Raw genomic sequence first — 19,591 nt, 5'->3', positions numbered from 1 at the left:
ACCAAAACTTTGAAGGCCGGCGTTAGTGTGACATCCATTTTGTCAAAAACGGCTGTCGGCATTGTGGTCAAAGTAGCGGAGGACAGCGGGGAGGCACTCTGAGCCAATGGTTGACCAAACCTTATATAACGCGCGCTTCTCGACCCACTAGGAGTAGTCTCACACCCTCTCCCAGAAATATCTCTCGGGCAGTCCGCGAGAAGGGCACGAACGCCGCGACATGGTCGACAGGGGGTGAATGTGGTGACAAGAAAGGGATGATATAGGTGTTGGGGAACGTAGCAGAAATTCAAAATTTTCTACGCATCACCAAGATCAATCTATGGAGTAATCTAGCAATGAGGGGAAGGGGAGTGCATCTACATACCCTTGTAGATCGCGAGCGGAAGCGTTCAAGAGAACGGGGTTGATGGAGTCGTACTCGTCGTGATCCAAATCACCGATGATCCTAGCGCCGATCGGACGGCACCTCCGCGTTCAACACACGTACGGAGCAGCGACGTCTCCTCCTTCTTGATCCAGCAAGGGGGGAGGAGAGGTTGATGGAGATCCAGCAGCACGACGGCGTGGTGGTGGAAGTAGCGGGGATCCCGGTAGGGCTTCGCCAAGCACTAACGGGAGGGAGAGGTGTCACGGGAGGGAGAGGGAGGCGCCAGGGGCTAGGATATTGCTGCCCTCCCTTCCCCCCACTATATATAGGGCCAAGGGAGAGGGGGGCGCAGCCTTGGCCCTTCCTCCAAGGAAGGGTGCGGCCAGGGAGGAGTCCTTCCTCCCCAAGGCACCTCGGAGGTGCCTTCCCCCTTTAGGACTCTCCGTTTTTCTTATCTCTTGGCGCATGGGCCTCTTGGGGCTGGTGCCCTTGGCCCATATAGGCCAAGGCGCACCCCCTACAGCCCATGTGCCCCCCCGGGGCTGGTGGACCCCCGGACCCCTTTCGGCACTCCCGGTACAATACCGATAAAGTGCGAAACTTTTCCGGCGACCAAAACAAGACTTCCCATATATAAATATTTACCTCCGGACCATTCCGGAACTCCTCGTGACGTCCGGGATCTCATCCGGGACTCCGAACAACTTTCGGGTTACCGCATACTAATATCTCTACAACCCTAGCGTCACCGAACCTTAAGTGTGTAGACCCTACGGGTTCGGGAGACACGCAGACATGACCGAGACGACTCTCCGGTCAATAACCAACAGCGGGATCTGGATACCCATGTTGGCTCCCACATGCTCCTCGATGATCTCATCGGATGAACCACGATGTTGAGGATTCAATCAATCCCGTATACAATTCCCTTTGTCTATCGGTATGTTACTTGCCCGAGATTCGATCGTCGGTATCCCGATACCTTGTTCAATCTCGTTACCGGCAAGTCTCTTTACTCGTTCCGTAACTCACATCATCCCGTGATCAACTCCTTGGTCACATTGTGCACATTATGATGATGTCCTACCGAGTGGGCCCAGAGATACCTCTCCGTTTACACGGAGTGACAAATCCCAGTCTCGATTCGTGCCAACCCAACAGACACTTTCGGAGATACCTGTAGTGCACCTTTATAGCCACCCAGTTACATTGTGACGTTTGGTACACCCAAAGCATTCCTACGGTATCCGGGAGTTGCACAATCTCATGGTCTAAGGAAATGATACTTGACATTAGAAAAGCTCTGAGCAAACGAACTACACGATCTGTGCTAGGCTTAGGATTGGGTCTTGTCCATCACATCATTCTCCTAATGATGTGATCCCGTTATCAACGACATCCAATGTCCATGGTCAGGAAACCGTAACCATCTATTGATCAACGAGCTAGTCAACTAGAGGCTTACTAGGGACATGGTGTTGTCTATGTATCCACACATGTATCTGAGTTTCCTATCAATACAATTCTAGCATGGATAATAAACGATTATCATGAACAAGGAAATATAATAATAACCTATTTATTATTGCCTCTAGGGCATATTTCCAACAATAGGTGGCGGAGTGGCGCATGCGAAGGGGTGCGATGGGAGTGAGTGTGGCGGCGACAGGGGGGAGATAGGGTGGAGTGGCGTCACCGAGCGGGGTGGTCAGATTTATATACGCGCGAATGGGCGCGCTCCGGTGAAAAAGGACCAGATTTGGCGCGCTGGGTTGTGAAAAGGGTGAGAAAAGCGACGACATCCATTAATTTGCGCTTTTCCTGAGGAAAAAGCGGGTGCACCATTGGCAGGGAGTAAGCAACAGTCTTAGACGACAGCGACATTGACCAAGCGACGCGCGAAAGGAAGAGCTGGACTGAACCCCCCCCCCCCCCCCCCCCGTGTGAGCGGTTGCTTTTGGAGGCCATTACATATCAGCGTCCCCAACCTCCAAATATGGAGACTCGTACCCTCGGTTTGCAGCCGCCTCCGTAAAATAGGCAGTCGAGGGGCATATGAAGACTCTGCTAGACCTCCATTTCGCCGGCAGTCCCCATACAAGCCTTATTATGGTGACCGACTCGATATGGCGACTCTCGTATAGTTGCTCTAATTGCGCAGTTGGCTGCATGTTGGTGAAGAGAGCGTATGAACCTTCAGGTGGTGCCCTTGTTCGCCTAGTTGGCGCTGATCTATGGTGGCATACGGGCGATGTATGATGGCATTGTGAGCATGAAGGAGGCGTTCTTGATCGAGCCCATATGGGTGATGGTAACAACGTCGTGCCACCAGAGGCCGAGGGGCGCAATGCCATGTGGATCAACTTTGACTTCTTGTATCCGGTTTCGACGACAACGTGGAGAGCCCAACCCCGAGTTCGCTAACCGCCTTACTTAGCATCAGTTGAGGACACATGGGACACCCCCCTAGGAGATGCCAAAGTCCTCACCAAGGTTCAACCACTCTCGCTCCACCATCTCCTCCATCAGCTTTCATCCCGTGATTGTCCCGAGGCATGTCGAACATGTCGTACTTGTACGTTGGCGCCTATGCCCTTGCGAAGCCGAATTCCTTATGAAGCCGTCGAATGTCGACTTCTTCTACTCGTGTCGATCAATGTCGTCGAGGAAGTTGAGACCGTAGAGCAGCATGCCCCATACTTTGATGTGGAAAAGGCCACGTTTTTTAAGGTTAGCGTGAGCGCGACATCATTTCCACCAAGGCGATCGTCAAACATGCGGTCAAAGTAGCAGGGGGAGGGGGGGAGGCTCTCAGAGTCGACAGTTGATTCAGCCTTATGGAGCGCATTCTCCTTGATCCAGTGGGAGTACTCTCATACCCTATCGCAGAACTCTCTCTCGGCGCGATTCTCTTGTGGCTGAGGAGCACAATGGCCATTTGGATCAACATCATCTTCTTGTACCCGGTCTTGGTGATAACATGGAGAGCTCGGCCCGGGCACGCTAACCGCCTAGCCCCCCATCAGTCGAGGGCACGGGGGACCCATTGTAGGAGATGCCAAAGTACACATTGAGGTTCAATCAGTTTCGCTTCACCGGCTTCCATCCAGTGCCCATGGGCATGTTGAACACTTATGTCGTGCCCCTTGCGAAGTTAAATTCCTTATGAAGCCGACGAACGCCGTCTTTTACTGCATGTGCCGATCAATGTCGGCGAGGAAGTTGAGACCGTAGATCAACACGCCCCATGCTTTGACTACCAAACATGTCTATAGGTCGCGTGAAGCAAATGTAGGGAGCCGATTTTAAACTTGATGATGGTTCGATCCGCTAATTCAAGGGTTTTCCGACTTCACTCACAGCTCTACTCCCGACTTCACTCAGCTCGTTTCGTCACGCGACACACGGTTCCCCGTGTCAGGCGTGGACCCGAACCTTAACCCCGAAGAGATATACACTCCAGGAGACACACGCCATCTCTCGGCCAGGAGATAAACTCGAGCGACCTACCAAACCTGTAGTACGTGCTGCATCGTGCGCTCCATCCCACGAGAGATCGGACGGCCAGGCGCCCCGCGTCTCCTCCGTCGAAGTTGGGTGACGCGCGCGGCACGCACGCACGCACGCCAACGGGACACGGGCTGGCGGCGGCGGCGGACGCAGAGGATCACGGGGTTCGTTGGCGAGCCGCTGGGGTTTCTGCGCCCCTCGCCCTTTAAAACCGCTCGGCTCTATCCCCCTCCCTTTTCTGACCTCCCCACACATCGCGGCTGCGGCGACGAGGAAAAATACACTGCAGATAAGAGAGGGAGGGGCGAGCGAGAGAGGCAGGGAGAGGCGGCGCGCCGAGCAGGCCAGCCCACACCCCGCCCGCGGCCATGGCCGGCGCCGACCTCAACCGGAGCTTCATGAAGGACGTGAAGCGCATCATCATCAAGGTTGATTTGTCTGTTTGTTTGACTTGTTAATTGGCCCGTCTCTGCTAGATCTAAGCTGCCGCTCTGCGTCGCATTGCTCCGTCTCCATGAGGTCGTCTCTGCATCGAATCGGGGAGTAATTTTTATAGAGTTCTCGTGATTTGTTATGGCTGTTAGGATGAATGGTCACGGGAGTGGAAGGGGGGGATGGAGGGGTTATGCTTGGGTTTTGGGTTTTAACTCCGTGACGCGTTGATGGCAGCGTTCTCGTCTTTAATAAACTTTTGAGGCGCCTAGGATGTGTTGAGCCTTTCGCAACCAGGATTCGGAAAAGCTTCGGGGGGAAGCTGATTCGCGTCAGATGGAAAAAGGTGATTTGTATCAGATGGAAATGGATGAGAGAAGGGCAGGGAGGGAATCTAGGATGTTTCTCAAATTTCATCGCATGGGAGGCCCTCTTTAGTTTCTGAATTCATTGTTCAGATACGTGTTTTCCTGGAAATCTACGGTGTCGGGTCTATCAATGGAGGGAGTAAAGGGTAGAACTGTGTTTTGCTGTTATCTTTGGAAAACAGAACAGTACTTTTGTCAGTTTTGCTGGCTCATCTCGAAGTGGTCCATTCTGGGATGCAACACAGGAGCCGTAGATGGAATCCTGGTCCCTGTCACTTTTATTTGCTCTTAATTCCTTTTTTTGCATGACAGGTGGGCACTGCAGTTATCACCAGAAATGATGGAAGACTGGCTTTGGGCAGGATTGGAGCCCTGTGCGAGCAGGTAACATTCTCATCTCTGAACCTCTCTACTATGTGATTATATGCAGCCTAAGGCGAATCCTGAATCGGCAAAATCACAATGTAGGTGAAAGATCTTAATGCTCAAGGATATGAGGTGATTATGGTCACCTCAGGCGCTGTTGGTGTGGGGCGACAGCGGCTCAGGTACCGGAAGCTTGTCAATAGCAGCTTTGCTGATCTGCAAAAGCCGCAGATGGAGCTGGATGGGAAGGCATGCGCTGCTGTTGGTCAGAGTGGTCTGATGGCACTCTATGACATGTTGTTTACCCAAGTGTGTTTATTTAGCCTGGCATCAACTTTACTTGCAAGAAATTGGTACCTTGTGTGTCTGTTTGTAACATCAAGCCTCTCATGTTGCAGCTTGATGTGTCATCATCACAACTTCTCGTGACAGATAGTGACTTCGACAATTCAAATTTCCGGGAGCGACTTCGCGAAACTGTCGAGTCATTATTAGAGCTTAGAGTTATTCCAATATTTAATGAAAATGATGCCATCAGTACGAGGAAGGCTCCATACGAGGTGCGCATTGTACAATACATTACCCTGTAATAGCGATATTGCACTTACCTGTACAGTTTGAGCTTGATTGTTTGCATACATAAAAATCCATGTCTTTCCAGTTTCAATACCTTCCACCATTTTCATTGTGATGTTCATCAACAACAATTCTGTTACAGGATTCATCTGGTATATTCTGGGATAATGACAGTTTGGCAGGTCTACTGGCATTGGAACTGAAAGCTGATCTCCTTGTTCTGCTTAGTGATGTGGATGGCCTCTACAGCGGTCCACCAAGTGAACCTTCATCAAAGTTAATACATACTTATATCAAGGAAAAACATTATCATGAAATTACTTTTGGAGACAAGTCCCGTGTTGGTAGAGGTGGCATGACAGCTAAAGTCCAAGCTGCTGTGTGGGCTTCAACGGGTGGTGTACCTGTTGTTATTACAAGGTAAGTTGAATATTTGCCTTTTTTTATTGCATGTGAAATATTGATGCCTAGCATTGCTCATATATATACTTCACATTCTATGGTATTTATTTGTGCATCATATGCAAGCAGTAATGTGCCATTTGGCTACTTGCAATTCTGATTCCATAGACACCAGATCTTATTGAATCAATTCACTGCTAATATTACAGTTAAGTCATGTAATTTGACACTCATCAAGGACCTTAAAAGAGTCAGTTGAGAGTTTAAACCATCTTAACAATAAATCTGAAATAACATATGAAGTCCAATGTTTAGTTATTTTTATATTAATGACGAACAGTTCTGATTATAACACCGTGGGAACTCTGCGAAAAATGTATTTGCTTTTGAGACCCATGCACTCTGCATGCTATTGTAATTTTTCTTGTGATGCTTACTGTCTGAACATGGTCTGAAATTATTTTTAAGTAAAGAAGCTTGATAATTGCATTTCTGTTTTTTTTCTTAAAGAGCTACCAATGCTTCGAACCCAAATAATGAGTAGTAAACTCCATTTTTTGCAAGCTATTTTTGTTTTCCCGGTGAATGGCAGAGTAATTTGACTTATTTACTGTTCTTGAAGTGGATGTGCATCTCAGAGCCTTGTTAAAGTTCTCCGTGGGGAAAAAATTGGTACTCTTTTTCATAAAAATGCAAGTTTGTGGGAACCATCCAAGGACACCAGTGTCCGTGAAATGGCTGTTGCTGCACGGGATTGTTCAAGGCGTCTACAGGTATATTTTTTTCTCGTACAAATTTCCTGCTCATTGAACGGTCCATACTGTCTTTTCGCTCTTTTTTGCCTGGTTCGTGATACTGATTCTATATTGTATGGATACTTGAAACAGAATTTGACATCAGAGGAGCGCAAGAAAATATTAGTAGATGTTGCGGATGCTTTAGAGGCAAATGAGGATTTAATTAGATCCGAGAATGAAGCAGATTTAGCAGCAGCACATGAGGCTGGGTATGAGAGTGCTTTGGTTTCTAGATTGACTCTGAAACCAGGAAAGGTAGGCAGTTGGATAGTCTTGCTTGTTAGAACTAAATTGATTTGTTAGATAGGTGACACTTGCTTCTTTTCATTTTTGGATATTATTTATTGGTTGATCCAGCTTATATTCATCATTTGTAGATAGCAAGCCTTGCCAAATCTGTTCGCACTCTTGCGAATATGGAAGACCCTATTAACGAGATACTGAAAAGGACAGAGGTGAGTGCTTATATTTGAACTACACATTGGAACTCTGGGAAAAGCTTCCATGTTTGAACGCATCGGTTTATTTTTTCAGGTTGCTGATGGTTTAGTTCTTGAGAAAACATCTTGCCCTTTGGGTGTTCTATTGATTATATTTGAGTCCCGACCTGATGCCTTAGTCCAGGTATTGTTTGTTGTTGATGTCCTTTAGTTATTTTTCTATAATCCACATGCTTGCATTTGGTTTGTACTCAAGTATATTAAGCAGCTTGGTTTGAACACCATTGTTTAGATTGCGTCTTTAGCCATTCGAAGTGGTAATGGTCTTCTCCTAAAAGGTGGAAAAGAAGCAATGAGATCAAACGCAATATTGCATAAGGTATTATCTTTTCCTATGTAGTAGCTTCCTTTTGGCATGGTATACTATTGTAGCCTTTAGTGTCCTTATAAAATATCAATTCATTGTTTACAGGTTATAACCAATGCTATTCCTAACAATGTTGGCGAAAAATTGATTGGCCTTATTACAACTAGAGATGAAATTGCGGATTTGCTAAAGGTGAGCATTCGTTTCTATTTTCTAAATAATTATTCTACCAATATGCCTAATAAACATATAACACAATACAGCATGATGATGTCATTGATCTTGTCATTCCAAGAGGGAGTAATAAGCTTGTTGCTCAAATCAAATCATCAACAAAGATTCCTGTTCTTGGCCATGCTGGTATTCTCTTAATGAACATTATTGTTGCTGCTACTAGTGCTTTCTAAAATGTTAAATTCTTAGACTGCTGTTTAAGATTTGAGTTTGTATTGAATAAGTCTTTGCATCCCCTGTGCAGATGGTGTTTGTCATGTATATATTGACAAATCAGCAGACATGGATATGGCAAAACGTATTGTGATGGATGCAAAAATTGATTACCCAGCTGCCTGCAACGCAATGGTACTTGTCTAATTTGATATTCCCTCCGTTGACAAATATAACATGTTTTGGGTATTTGAATATGGGCTACATACAGACTGAAATGAGTGAACAAAGACACTAAAACGTGTCTATGTACATCCAATTCAGGAAAAAGTTGGAACATCTTATATTTGTGAACGGAGGGAGTAGCATATAATAGCATTGGATAGCTTGTTTTGTTGGTTTGAGGTTTTAAGTACTTCATAGAGCATCTTTTACCGTGAAGCAATGAACTATATATATATTCTTTAAATTCTGCTTGTTGATAATGGCTGCAGTTTTCTGTTGCCAATAAAAGACTTATTTAAATTGTTGATCCTGTCAACTCGACCAAATCTGGGGCTAGCCTCTAGTGGCATTTCCCGAATAAGGAAAAACATGAGTACCCACCCGATGGAGCTTGAGCCTCAAAAGCTGGTGGGCGGGCCTGCAAGCACATCAGCTTGCTCCAGCTAGCAACCTGATCAGACGCTCACTCACGTGTTCTGATATACATTCAGTGTCAGGACATAAAATGCAAACAATATATTTTATGTTTCCCAGTGTTGAATGTAAAAATATTGTTTGCAATTGATAATCATATGTTCGTGTCATGCCTGCTTCACTGTTAATCTCATCTCTTCTGAGTTTTATACTTGATGAATCATTAATAACTCTCTTGATATTGCAATGTATTCCCATCAATCACCCTTTTCTTTGCCGTAGAAGATTTACCTACTAATCTTGGTAGTTTTTTCTTCTAACATTTTTTGTCTTGATGGTAGTTTTCCATTCTATTTTTATATGTTGACTGATTTTGGCTGTATTGTCTGTAGGAGACGTTGCTTGTTCATAAAGATCTTATGAAGACTCCAGAACTTAATGACATACTAGTAGCACTCAAGACAGCAGGTTTATCTTTTGCTCTCATTCACTGTAGTTGTATCTTTTTTGGTTGATTCATATATGGTGTCCATTCAAGAGTTGACACTATCTTTCACTCACTTTTAATATTCAGTTGAGTGAAAATGTTACATTCACATTTCACAGTATTATCATCCGCTTATGATTATGTTTGTTATTAACAGTATCGTGTAGAAGGAATTAATTGCCAAACATTAATCTTGTAGAACCTGACATCTAAAATTGTAGTCTGAACTTCCAAGGTCTGTAGGAAAGTTTAAACTAGGATGCTATTGTCCTGTGAGATTTTTGTTACATAGGTAACTCCTGAACCACGGATTCACAATGGATTTCCTGGCAGTGTATTGAACTCGATTCTCCCATTTCTCTCTTTTTTTTTTGCGCTCTTGAACTGCTCGTTTCTAGTATGAAAGTAACGGAAAACAGGATTATACCAGTTTGGGAAAAAATGTATTCTGAATCAGAATAACAGCTACCTTCACTGTGCTTGCCAAATCTAATAAACCACTTAGCAAGTACGGCCTCTGTCCGGAATTAGTTGTCGCTGAAATGGATGTATCTAGATGTATTTCAGTGCTAGATACATCCATTTGAGCGACAAGTAACTCCGGACGCGGGGAGTAGTTCCTTAGTTCCATCCTAAAAACAGAACTGCCATAGAAATACCACCTGCAATGTGACACAAATGTAGCGAGTAATATATGCAATTCCTTAGCTTTTTGCATAATTGCTGCTTGCTACCAGAGTACTAGATGATTGGTTGTAGCTTGGTAAATGTTTGTAATTTTAGGTGCATCATATTCTATTAGTCCTTGTGATTTTTGTTCTTCCACTTAAAGCATGTGAGGTTTGGTTCAGTCAAACAAAATACTTTAGAAACATGTGGATTGATGATTCTCCTGTTTTAACTAATGATATATCGCAGGAGTTAATCTTTATTGCGGGCCTGTTGCGCATAAAGTATTGGGCTACCCAAAAGCAGATTCATTACATCTGGAGTACAGTTCTATGGCTTGCACTGTTGAGATAGTTGATGATGTACAATCAGCAATTGACCATATACATCGCTATGGAAGGTAGCTTAAGAGTTATTCTATAGTCTGTCTCCCTGATTCGATTTCTAAGTATATTCAGGAAAACTGAGATTTTGTTTTAACCGATTTCTCTCTGTTGTTTGTCCTATTTTCAGTGCACATACAGACTGTGTGGTCACTACAGATGATAAAGTAGCAGAGACCTTTCTACGTCAAGTTGATAGGTATTCCTGAACAAGTCCATGTCTTCAATTTTAGATCCTGTACAGTTTGAGGCAACAGATACCTTATTTCATTGTTTGTGCTACAGCTGTAGATAAAATTTCACTTTGATATTCTGTGATGATTAAGTGTCTAACGATACTTTTTACTTGTAAAATTTCAATAGTGCTGCCGTATTATACAACGCGAGTACAAGATTCTCCGATGGTGCTCGTTTTGGACTCGGTGCTGAGGTACTTCTAACATTATATGTTATTTTTTTGATAATTTGCGATTATGTCTGTATCTTTAATCCTTTGGAATATCTTAAATAGGTTGGCATAAGTACAGGCCGTATACATGCACGTGGACCTGTGGGTGTTGAAGGTCTTTTAACTACACGATGGTATGTTGCTAACTGGCTATTCTATGTAGTCCCTTTGTTATGTCCATTGCTGTATCTTCAAAAATTGATAGTCCAATCAACACTTTGTAGGGATAAGATCATATGTTAGACTTATCATGTCACTAAGCTACTGAACAGACATGAAATATATTTGCTATTGAACAGTACAGACCTACTCCAAATTAATCTGGGAAGTTGATATCATTTGATGCCTAAGTTCTGAAGTAATTTAAGAACATTTTAATAACTGGACTCCAGTTTTGATCTTCAAGTAATTTAAACTGCCCATCTATAGGAATTTAGGGACTGCAAATTAAAGAGTTGTAGCTATTTAGATGTACTAACAAATAGATAAACTATCTGATTTTTAAATTGCATTTAGGTTTTAATCCCATCCATGGCTAGTATGATCAACATGTCCTCCCATACTGCTATGTCTTCTGGGTGATTGTACATTCCCTTAGCTATGTCGTTGTTCTACTATGCAGTGCAAGTTAGTTCGTCATTTGAATCTTTGCTTGTTCTAGCTAGATTTTGCCCTTATGGCTGCAAAAGCATTACTTTTAACCAACTGCAATACTGTCATGTTTTGCATTATAATAAAGAAACCGTCATCCTTGCATCTAATGTAATTAGCTTTCTTGATAGCAGATAATTAGCTTTCTTGATAACCAACTGCAATACTGTCGGAGTAGTCAGCAGGTGGCAATCACGAATCATATAGCCAGAATAAACCTCCCAATTAAATAATTAGCTTTCTTGATAGCAAAAGGACTCATCTCAATATTAAAACTGCGCTGGTGGTTCTGTCTTTTATTACTTGTTCTATTACAGCTAATATTTTTTATTATTTTTGAAACAAAATGCAATGAACATGAAAGAATACTGATTGTTGGATTGATTGATTTTGACATGTAGGCTCTTACGAGGGAAAGGGCAAGTGGTGAATGGTGACAAGGATGTTGAGTACACCCATAAGAGTCTTCCTTTGCAATGAGGTGTGCTTGTGATCTCACATATTCTGTTTTAAGAATTACAGTACTGTACTTTCTAATTCTCATGTTTGGTTAACTTCAGAAAATGGCGTGGTAAGGATTCCGCGAAAACCCTCTGAAGTATGAGAGTCTCACCAGACCAAGGAAAGAAAACCGGTGGATCAATTAATTTGTGTACAAACCATCTTATTGTGGCGGATCGGTGGATCAATTTGTATGAGCTTGGAGGCTTCGGCTCTCCGGTGTTATAATAAAAACAAATCAGCACTTCTACTCTCTCCGTTCGGAATTACTTGTCTCGGAAATGGATGTATCTAGAACTAAAATACATCTAGATGCATCCATTTCTGCGACAAGTAATTCCGACGGAGGAAGTAGGAGTGAGGGTACTAGTGTGCCGATACTATAAGCAGTATGTTTCTTGGGCCCGGTAATCCAGCAGCATTGGCAATTGGTCGTTCTTGCTATTGAAGTTGTGCATTGAGGCCACCTCGGACGTGCCATCCTTCACTCGTACTCCCGGCCTGGTTACATTGACTAGAAATGTCGGTTTAAATAGAACATGGCTTAGGCTAAATCAAATCAAGCAGACAGACAGAAATCTCGGCCCAACGCGCTGACGCAAATGGACGTGTGTCCTTTTTTGCTTGTGACCCATTTTTGGCCTAAATTTTGGCCGGGTTTGCGTCAGTGCGGATGCACGCGACGCCCGCCCTTGTCCTCCCCCTTGCTTGTTCGTTAGTGACACAACGCCCATTCTCCCCTCCTGGCCAAAGCCCAGGCCGCTGCCTGCATCCATACTCTCCCCCACCTCCACGCTGCATTCGATGCGCGCTGTTGTTGATGTTGGTTACCTGTTTTTGCTGTCGTCTTAACACCTCCACGTCTGCGCCGCCCCCTCACCTTCTATCATCGGTGTTCGACGTCTTGCCCGCAGGGTATCATAGATAGTGGGATGAGTTCTTTTTTCAAAAACTTCATGTGTTCATCAGACGATGAGGATTTTGTGGTTACGACTATGGTCGTGAGTACCACATTGCTAGGCACCGACTGAGGTTTAGGGGATAGATCCCGGGCCATGCTCCGGCGTTGAATTGCAATAGAGAGATCGACCATTGCCTACTCTTCATCGATTACTTTCAGTGCATGTCCCCATTATTCAATCCCAAGCATTTCCGGTGCCACTTCCGGATGGCGAGGCATGTGTTCTACCGTATTCTGGAGGGAGTGATGGCTTATGATGATTATTTCGTATGCAAGGAGGATGCCCTTGGAAAGGTTGGCTTCTCCTCTTATGAGAAATGCACTGCAACTATTCGGATGCTTGCATTCGGAATTCTCGGTGATTTTATTGATGAGTATGTCCGTATAAGTGGGTCCACATGCCTTGCGTCATTGTACAAGTTCTGCAAGGTTGTGGTAGCAGTGTTTGGCCCGAGTACCTGAGACAGCCAAATGCTATCCCGGTTGTTGGTGATCAATGCAGATAGGGGCTTTTCGGGGATGCTTGGTAGCATAGATTGTATGCACCAGAGGTGGAAGGACTGTCCATCTGCTTGGCAGGGGCAGTGCAAGGGGCATGTCAAAGGTTGCACTATCATACTTGAAGTTGTGGCTTCACAAGATCTCTGGATTTGACACTCTTTTTTCCGGCATGGCTGGTTCTCACAATGATATCAACGTGTTTCAGCGCTCTCCGGTGTTTGAAAGGCTTGCATAGGGAAACTATCCAGAGGTCAACTTTGAGATCAATGGCCACCACTACAATAAGCGATGCTATCTAGCTGATGGTATATACCCTCAATGGTCAATTCTTGTGAAGACAATCTCCAATCCGATAGGAGAGAAGAGGGCTAAGTTTTCTCAAGCACAAGAGAGTGTTAGGAAGGATGTGGAGCATACTTTTGGTGTGCTTCAATCTAGGTGGACTATCATTCTGTATCCTGCTAGAACTTGGAGCACCAAGAAGTTATGGGAGGTGATGACTGCTTGTGTGACCATGCACAATATGATCGTAGAGGATGAGCGTAGGGACAAAATCTTCGACCAAGGGTTTCAATTTCAGGGTGAAAATGTCGTGCCTGAGCTTGAACCGGCAATGTTTGCACAATTCACCCAATTTCATCATGAAATGCGTGATTCAGCAACTCACATTCAACTTCAAATTGATGTATCAGTTCTTTTTCTTTCTATGTATTTGCGACAATTTAAATTTCATTTGGTTGTCAACTATATGATTTTTATTTGGTTGTAAACTATTTATTATTGTAGTACTACATGATTTATTTGGTTGTAATAAAACTATGTGCAATGTTGCTTTTATATATATATGCACATTTGGCAGTCGGCTGGTTGGGTGTGCTGTGGACACAAACACAGAAGCACACAGACGCCGCCCCTTTGCCCTACCCAAACAAACGAAAAGCGGACAAAAACCATGTCTGTTTGCGGCAGCCGGTTGGAGTTGTCCTTAGGTCATAGACATGTGGGTCATGACCGCATGCTATACTTCAGGGGAGCTGCATCGGGATTTTTTTTGTTTTGTTTCATGGGAGGTGTAAAACTAAGGAGTTTGTTCTCTATTCGTGAAGTGTCATATATGTTGGCGATAAAAATATTTTTTGGCATAACTTACTTTTCAACTTTTCCCTTTCAAACAACTGTATTATCCATGAGTTCAATATGATAAACTCAATTATATTTAAATACCATTTTGTTAGATTTTATAACTTATAAAATAATAAATTAGATTGCAAATACTTTGTATTGATTTAAAACAAAAATAAATGAAATTTTGAATAGTTATTTGAATTTTAATTACCACATGCTAGTTAATTACAAATATTTGAATCTATCGATAACTAACAATGAACATGTTAATTCTGGAAGAAAAAAGATGTTAAAATTTGAGTTGAAAACACATATATTTGACAATATAATTAATAGTTAACTTTATATTTTATGTCTTGGTTGAGCACAACGAAATATCATTTATCAACTATTCGACTCTCTGTCAAAACTGTTGTACACTTATTTCTACCTCACAAATAATAATAATAAACTTAACCTCGTTCTAATACATGTCCAAAAAAAATAATCATTTCTTTTCATAATTCTTCATTAAATGTTTTATTTCAAATAACATTGATATCTATTTATCCATTTTGATTAATTAAATTATATTCAAATTCATACTTGTTAGATTCTCGCATAAAATAAATCAAAATTTCAAACTTTTTTGTTTCTCTAATATTTAGATTCATGATTTTTTTTAAATTCTGAGCATGAAACATGTGCTTGACTATTGTTACTCCATCTGATCCATAAATAAGTGTTGTGGTTTTCGTTAAATTTGAATAGAACCGCGACGCTTATTATGAATCGGAGGGAGTATTAAATATGCCCATACGACATGGTGTAAACCTAATTGTACTTAGGTGTAATATTAATTAATTTTTGGTGTGTTTATGGGAAGTGTTTTGTTACAACAGAATTATCCAAAAATCTAAGCAAACCAAAGCATCCTATTAGTAAAAATTTAACCATGCGCCCTTAATGTATTATGGTGCATTGTATGTGTCTTTTGTCCATTGTATATTGAAATATCTATTGAACTTGGTAGAGCATTCTTCAGTGTATTAATCAAAGAAATAAGCCGATATATGGGGATCTTCTACGTGAGAAAAACTTTTTAACAAAATAGATAATTCTAGATTATACGAGTTGTTAACAAGCAGTTTGTTCTCTTTGTTTTTGTGAGAACAAACAGTTTGTTCACAAAACCCCTCATCTTCTCTTGCTCGTTGGCAGCGGTGGTTTACTGGTCTTTTTTTAGAAATCATACCATACGTAACATGAATGATATTCGGAATTCAAAGGAGTAGAATCCTTTTTGTGTACATTGGATCATTATAAATTGTTACTATCTATTTTTTATGCACATGACATATTTTCTCTTTTGGCATAGTTTTTAGAGAAGACGCCCAAAGGGCATCTTGTAACTGATGTTTATTAAGGAAAAATGGAAATTAATACAATGAAAAGATAACAACACATAAACATCCAGAAAGATAAAATAAAAATATGAGCGAAATCACACTAGCCGTCTTGTTTCTTTGATTGTACGCCACATACCGGAGCTTGAAAATTGCACCAAACCAACAGTTTAGGGAAGGGACACTGACAAACACCATCATCATATAAGACTTTGTAGATCGCAATAGCCACTCGGCTAGGGCATTACCCGAGTAATACTACATCTACAAAAGGTTACTTATTGTTTTACAAAAAAGTTGATGCTAGGGATTATGATGGGTGATAGGGGGATGATGGGGCCCACCCCAGTTAAATTCAGAGGGGTAGAAAATTATAGTTTAGAAAATATAGTAAAACATTTGTAATTCTTTGAAGGTCTAGTATTATTGGGCATTACCGATTGTTACTTGAACTTGAACGTCTTGCCCGTCACTTTTTTTTAACAGAAGTCCAAAGGGCTCAAAAGAGAATTACCTGGCTAATTACGGAAAACCAAGAAAAAAATCGAGGGCACCTTCGGCCGATCTGGCTACCTACAAGACCCACACATGCCACCAAGGATAGAAACACCGCCAAGGCCGTCCACAAACTGTCATCGTTGTCACTCCTCCCCGAGCAAGTGACTCCAACTTCACTGCGAATAGCCAACCAAGGAATCTCCGGAGAGCAAGCCATGTCGGCCACGCCGATAAGCTTGCAAATGTCACGATAGAAGAAACAGTGAGGAACATACAAATGGTCGAGGGCGCTATTGAGGGCCAGGCGGACTAATTTGATGGTAAATAATCACCTTCGGTAAGCTTGCTTGAGTAAAGTTGGGTTACAATGTAGAAGAGCGGCATTATCAAAACTCAATGCGCTCTTTTTCGTTAAGCTCGATTATCATTTTGTTTTCTTGCACGTGCATGATTCTTCTTATATTTGCGTTAATGCCATCCAAAGCAGGACACAATTTTCATCGTTCCCTATATAAGCATCATCATCGACCCTATAATTATGAACCATATTCATCGCTATCACATTAGAGCTGTTACACAGACTGCTCCAATGAGCAATGATCACCAGGAACCCGCATCAGGCGAGCCCTGGATCATTATATCCACAGCACAATCATAGAGACCGCTACACAATCATCAGCAAACCCGACGTTATCTCCGGGCGCGCGCTTTGGTCAACTTCTACGGTACGAGCAAGCTTCAACACATGCATATCCTCGGACGATCGCCGCCGTGCGTGCGTCATCGAGCTGATGAATCACGCGACCGGCGGCCAGTGCGCGGGGTCCTTGGACGTGTCCAGCGACGTCGGCGGTATCCACTGCCAGAACGCGGCCGGCGGCGGGTAGCCCGCGGCGTACGCCGGGACGAACTTGCCGGCGTGCGCGTACGCCGCGGCGGGGTGGAACTGCGGCGCGGCCGCGGCGGCCGGGTGCGGGACGTACTGCCGCGGGGCGGCCGCGGCCGCGCTGACGCCCTTGAGCATCTGCTCCAGCCTCTCCCTCTCGGCCTTCAGCTGCGTCTTCTCGTCCCGCAGCTCCGACTTCTCCGACTGCATACGTACAGCCACATCGAACCATGAGATCCTGAGCTTTTCTGTACGCTGAATGAATGGTGCAGAGTGCAGCGCGTTGCTGGTTTACCTTGAGGCTCTTGATGGAGTCCTGGAGCGACTCGTTCGAGGCCTTGAGCTTCTGGGCCTCGGCGCGCAGCTGGTCCAGGAGGCGGGTGGCGTCGCTGAGGATGGCGACCTTGTCGGCCTTGGGTGGCTTCCCGGGCTCCAAAACGGCGCACAGCTCACTGAACCTGGTGGATCAGAGCTGATCAGCTTTGGTGGGGCTACCAGTGAACACGTCGACCACTGAAGCAGTGGGAGACTGTAACTGTCAGTCGTAGAAGTGAAATTCTGAACTTTGGAACATACCTCTCGTTGAGCCTGTCTCGCCGGAGCTTCTCGCGGCATGCCTTGGTGCCGGGCTGCGCGCTCGACTCTGGACGGGATCTGCAGATACATACAGAATTATATCTTCAGATTAGGCTCATGCTTAGTAGGCTTGGGTCTTAAGATTCGTGATTTGCATGACAGTTAGCATCAGTGATCAGTGACTAATCGTGCTAATTCTGACAGGCTTTCTACTAAGCTGAATTCAGGCTATATTTTGGGGACGCGGAAAATAGCCACATCTGGATGTTCCAAAATTGGGTCTAACTAGGAAGAGACATATCAAGTCGTCAGCTAACTTCAACCTGTCTCAAAAGTTTTGAGCCTTGTGTAATTTATCTAGCTGTGAGCTGATCTATTGGATGCAAAATTGTCTGCAGATGATTCCAGCAATCTAACAACCGGGCACTTTTGGAGTGTTCCGCGAGTCAAGTTTGGTGGCCACTATTATCTCTAAAGGGGGCCAGAAAGACAGACTGGCCTTCTCTCAACCACCACTTCTACGCTTCTCATCAATCAATCTAACCAGAGAGGCCCAAATGATCCAAACAGGAGCACCAAAAGTAGCAAGCAGATCACAAAACTCGCAACAAATTCGGTAGAGCAGAAGAACATTATTAGCCAGTACCTCTTCTTGGCGCCGGAGTTGTCCTGGGCAGCCGCCGCGGCGTCCTCCCTCCTGGGAGCATCGAAGCCCAGTATGACGCTGCAAGCAAAAGTTCATCATCCAGCCGAATATTCGACCGATCACCGACAGTGAGCAACACAGCCCACCATCAAGAATCCCGACCTCAGAAGGGAACAGGGAAGGGAGCTGGCTCACCTGGAGACCGGCGGGTCGTCGACCATGTAGATGAAGTCGGAGGCCTGGATCTCCTCCTCCACGAGGCCGTAGTCCAGCAGCCACCCGCCCTGCCCCACGCCGCCGCAGCTCATGGCCGAAGTCCCAGCGGACCGGGAGCGCTCCCCGCCGCTATCCGGGGCAGATCTTTCCGGTCTTGTGGCGGGCGTGGGGATGGCACGAGCCGGGGGAGGTAGGCGGGCGAAAGAGATCGGGACGCCGGGGAAAACCAGTAGTACTAGTCGTGACCAATAATCCGCATATGTATATTGGGCGCTGGCTTTTGGCGCGACCGAAGCAGCACGCAACTGTTGTCGCGAGGATGGAGGAGGAGGATAGATGCGACGACGTGGGCGCGGGCCAATCGCTGGGCCGCTGGGCTTATTCAAATCCGGCGAGCTGAGTGGGACGGGACGCGTGCGCCTTTTATTCTCCCTCTGTTGCTCGGTGCCGTGCCCGGTGCGTGGGAGCAACTTTAAGGAGGGCTCCTTTCGGGAGCCTCGCAACGATCAGCGCCACTTGACGCGCTCTCAGCCATTCGTCACGTGTCGCGCTCTGGACGCTTTCTTCGATTTTTTTTTATTTTTCCGCACGCGTTTTTGGCTTTTTAAACGGTTTTTTCTTTTTTTGACGTTTTGGTTTTCCCCCGGTATTTCTTAGCTTTTTGATCAAAAAAATTTTGGATTTTTTTTTTGCGTGAAAAATGCGTTTTTTTTTCCTTTCACGAAAGTCACGGTTTTCTTCCGCAAGAGGCACGGTTGTGCTTTATCGAGAGTCACGGCCGTGCCTTTCGGAAATGAAAAAAAAAACTCGTTTTCTGTTTTTTTTTCTTTCGCGAGAGTCACGGTTTTGCTTCCACGAGAGGCACGGTTGTGCTTTCGCGAGAGTCACGGCCATGCCTCTCGGAAAGGGAAAAACAAAACGCGTTTTCTGTTTTTTTTTCTTTCATGAGAGTCACGGTTTTGCTTCCGCGAGAGGCACGGTTGTGCTTACGCGAAAGTCACGGT

The 19,591-nt window shown here is 44.4% G+C and overlaps 2 protein-coding genes across 2 annotated transcripts; one reads left to right on the top strand and one right to left on the bottom strand.

The window, feature by feature from the left end:
- Window positions 1-3,852: 3,852 nt before the first annotated feature.
- LOC109751184 (delta-1-pyrroline-5-carboxylate synthase 1) lies at window positions 3,853-12,237 on the top strand. The gene is made up of 20 exons (XM_020310078.4): window positions 3,853-4,308; window positions 4,993-5,064; window positions 5,149-5,355; window positions 5,445-5,606; window positions 5,765-6,042; window positions 6,647-6,797; window positions 6,912-7,076; window positions 7,199-7,276; window positions 7,356-7,445; window positions 7,554-7,640; window positions 7,734-7,820; window positions 7,892-7,988; window positions 8,107-8,210; window positions 9,047-9,122; window positions 10,060-10,210; window positions 10,324-10,392; window positions 10,557-10,623; window positions 10,705-10,775; window positions 11,694-11,773; window positions 11,853-12,237. The coding sequence occupies exons 1-19, from the start codon at window positions 4,249-4,251 to the stop codon at window positions 11,770-11,772; spliced, it is 2,151 nt and encodes a 716-aa protein (XP_020165667.1). The 5' UTR covers window positions 3,853-4,248; the 3' UTR covers window position 11,773; window positions 11,853-12,237.
- Window positions 12,238-16,757: 4,520 nt separating this feature from the next.
- LOC109751175 (transcription factor ILR3) lies at window positions 16,758-18,979 on the bottom strand. Its single transcript, XM_020310066.4, has 5 exons — window positions 18,567-18,979; window positions 18,372-18,449; window positions 17,726-17,803; window positions 17,445-17,607; window positions 16,758-17,353 (listed from the first exon to the last, which is right to left on the bottom strand). The coding sequence occupies exons 1-5, from the start codon at window positions 18,677-18,679 to the stop codon at window positions 17,060-17,062; spliced, it is 726 nt and encodes a 241-aa protein (XP_020165655.1). The 5' UTR covers window positions 18,680-18,979; the 3' UTR covers window positions 16,758-17,059.
- Between the last annotated feature and the right edge of the window lie 612 nt (window positions 18,980-19,591).

Source organism: Aegilops tauschii, chromosome 1 (assembly GCF_002575655.3).
Source record: "Aegilops tauschii subsp. strangulata cultivar AL8/78 chromosome 1, Aet v6.0, whole genome shotgun sequence".
Lineage (NCBI taxonomy): Eukaryota > Viridiplantae > Streptophyta > Magnoliopsida > Poales > Poaceae > Aegilops > Aegilops tauschii.
The sequence above is the reverse complement of the archived record's forward strand: the minus strand, read 5'-3'. Positions and strand labels throughout refer to the sequence as shown.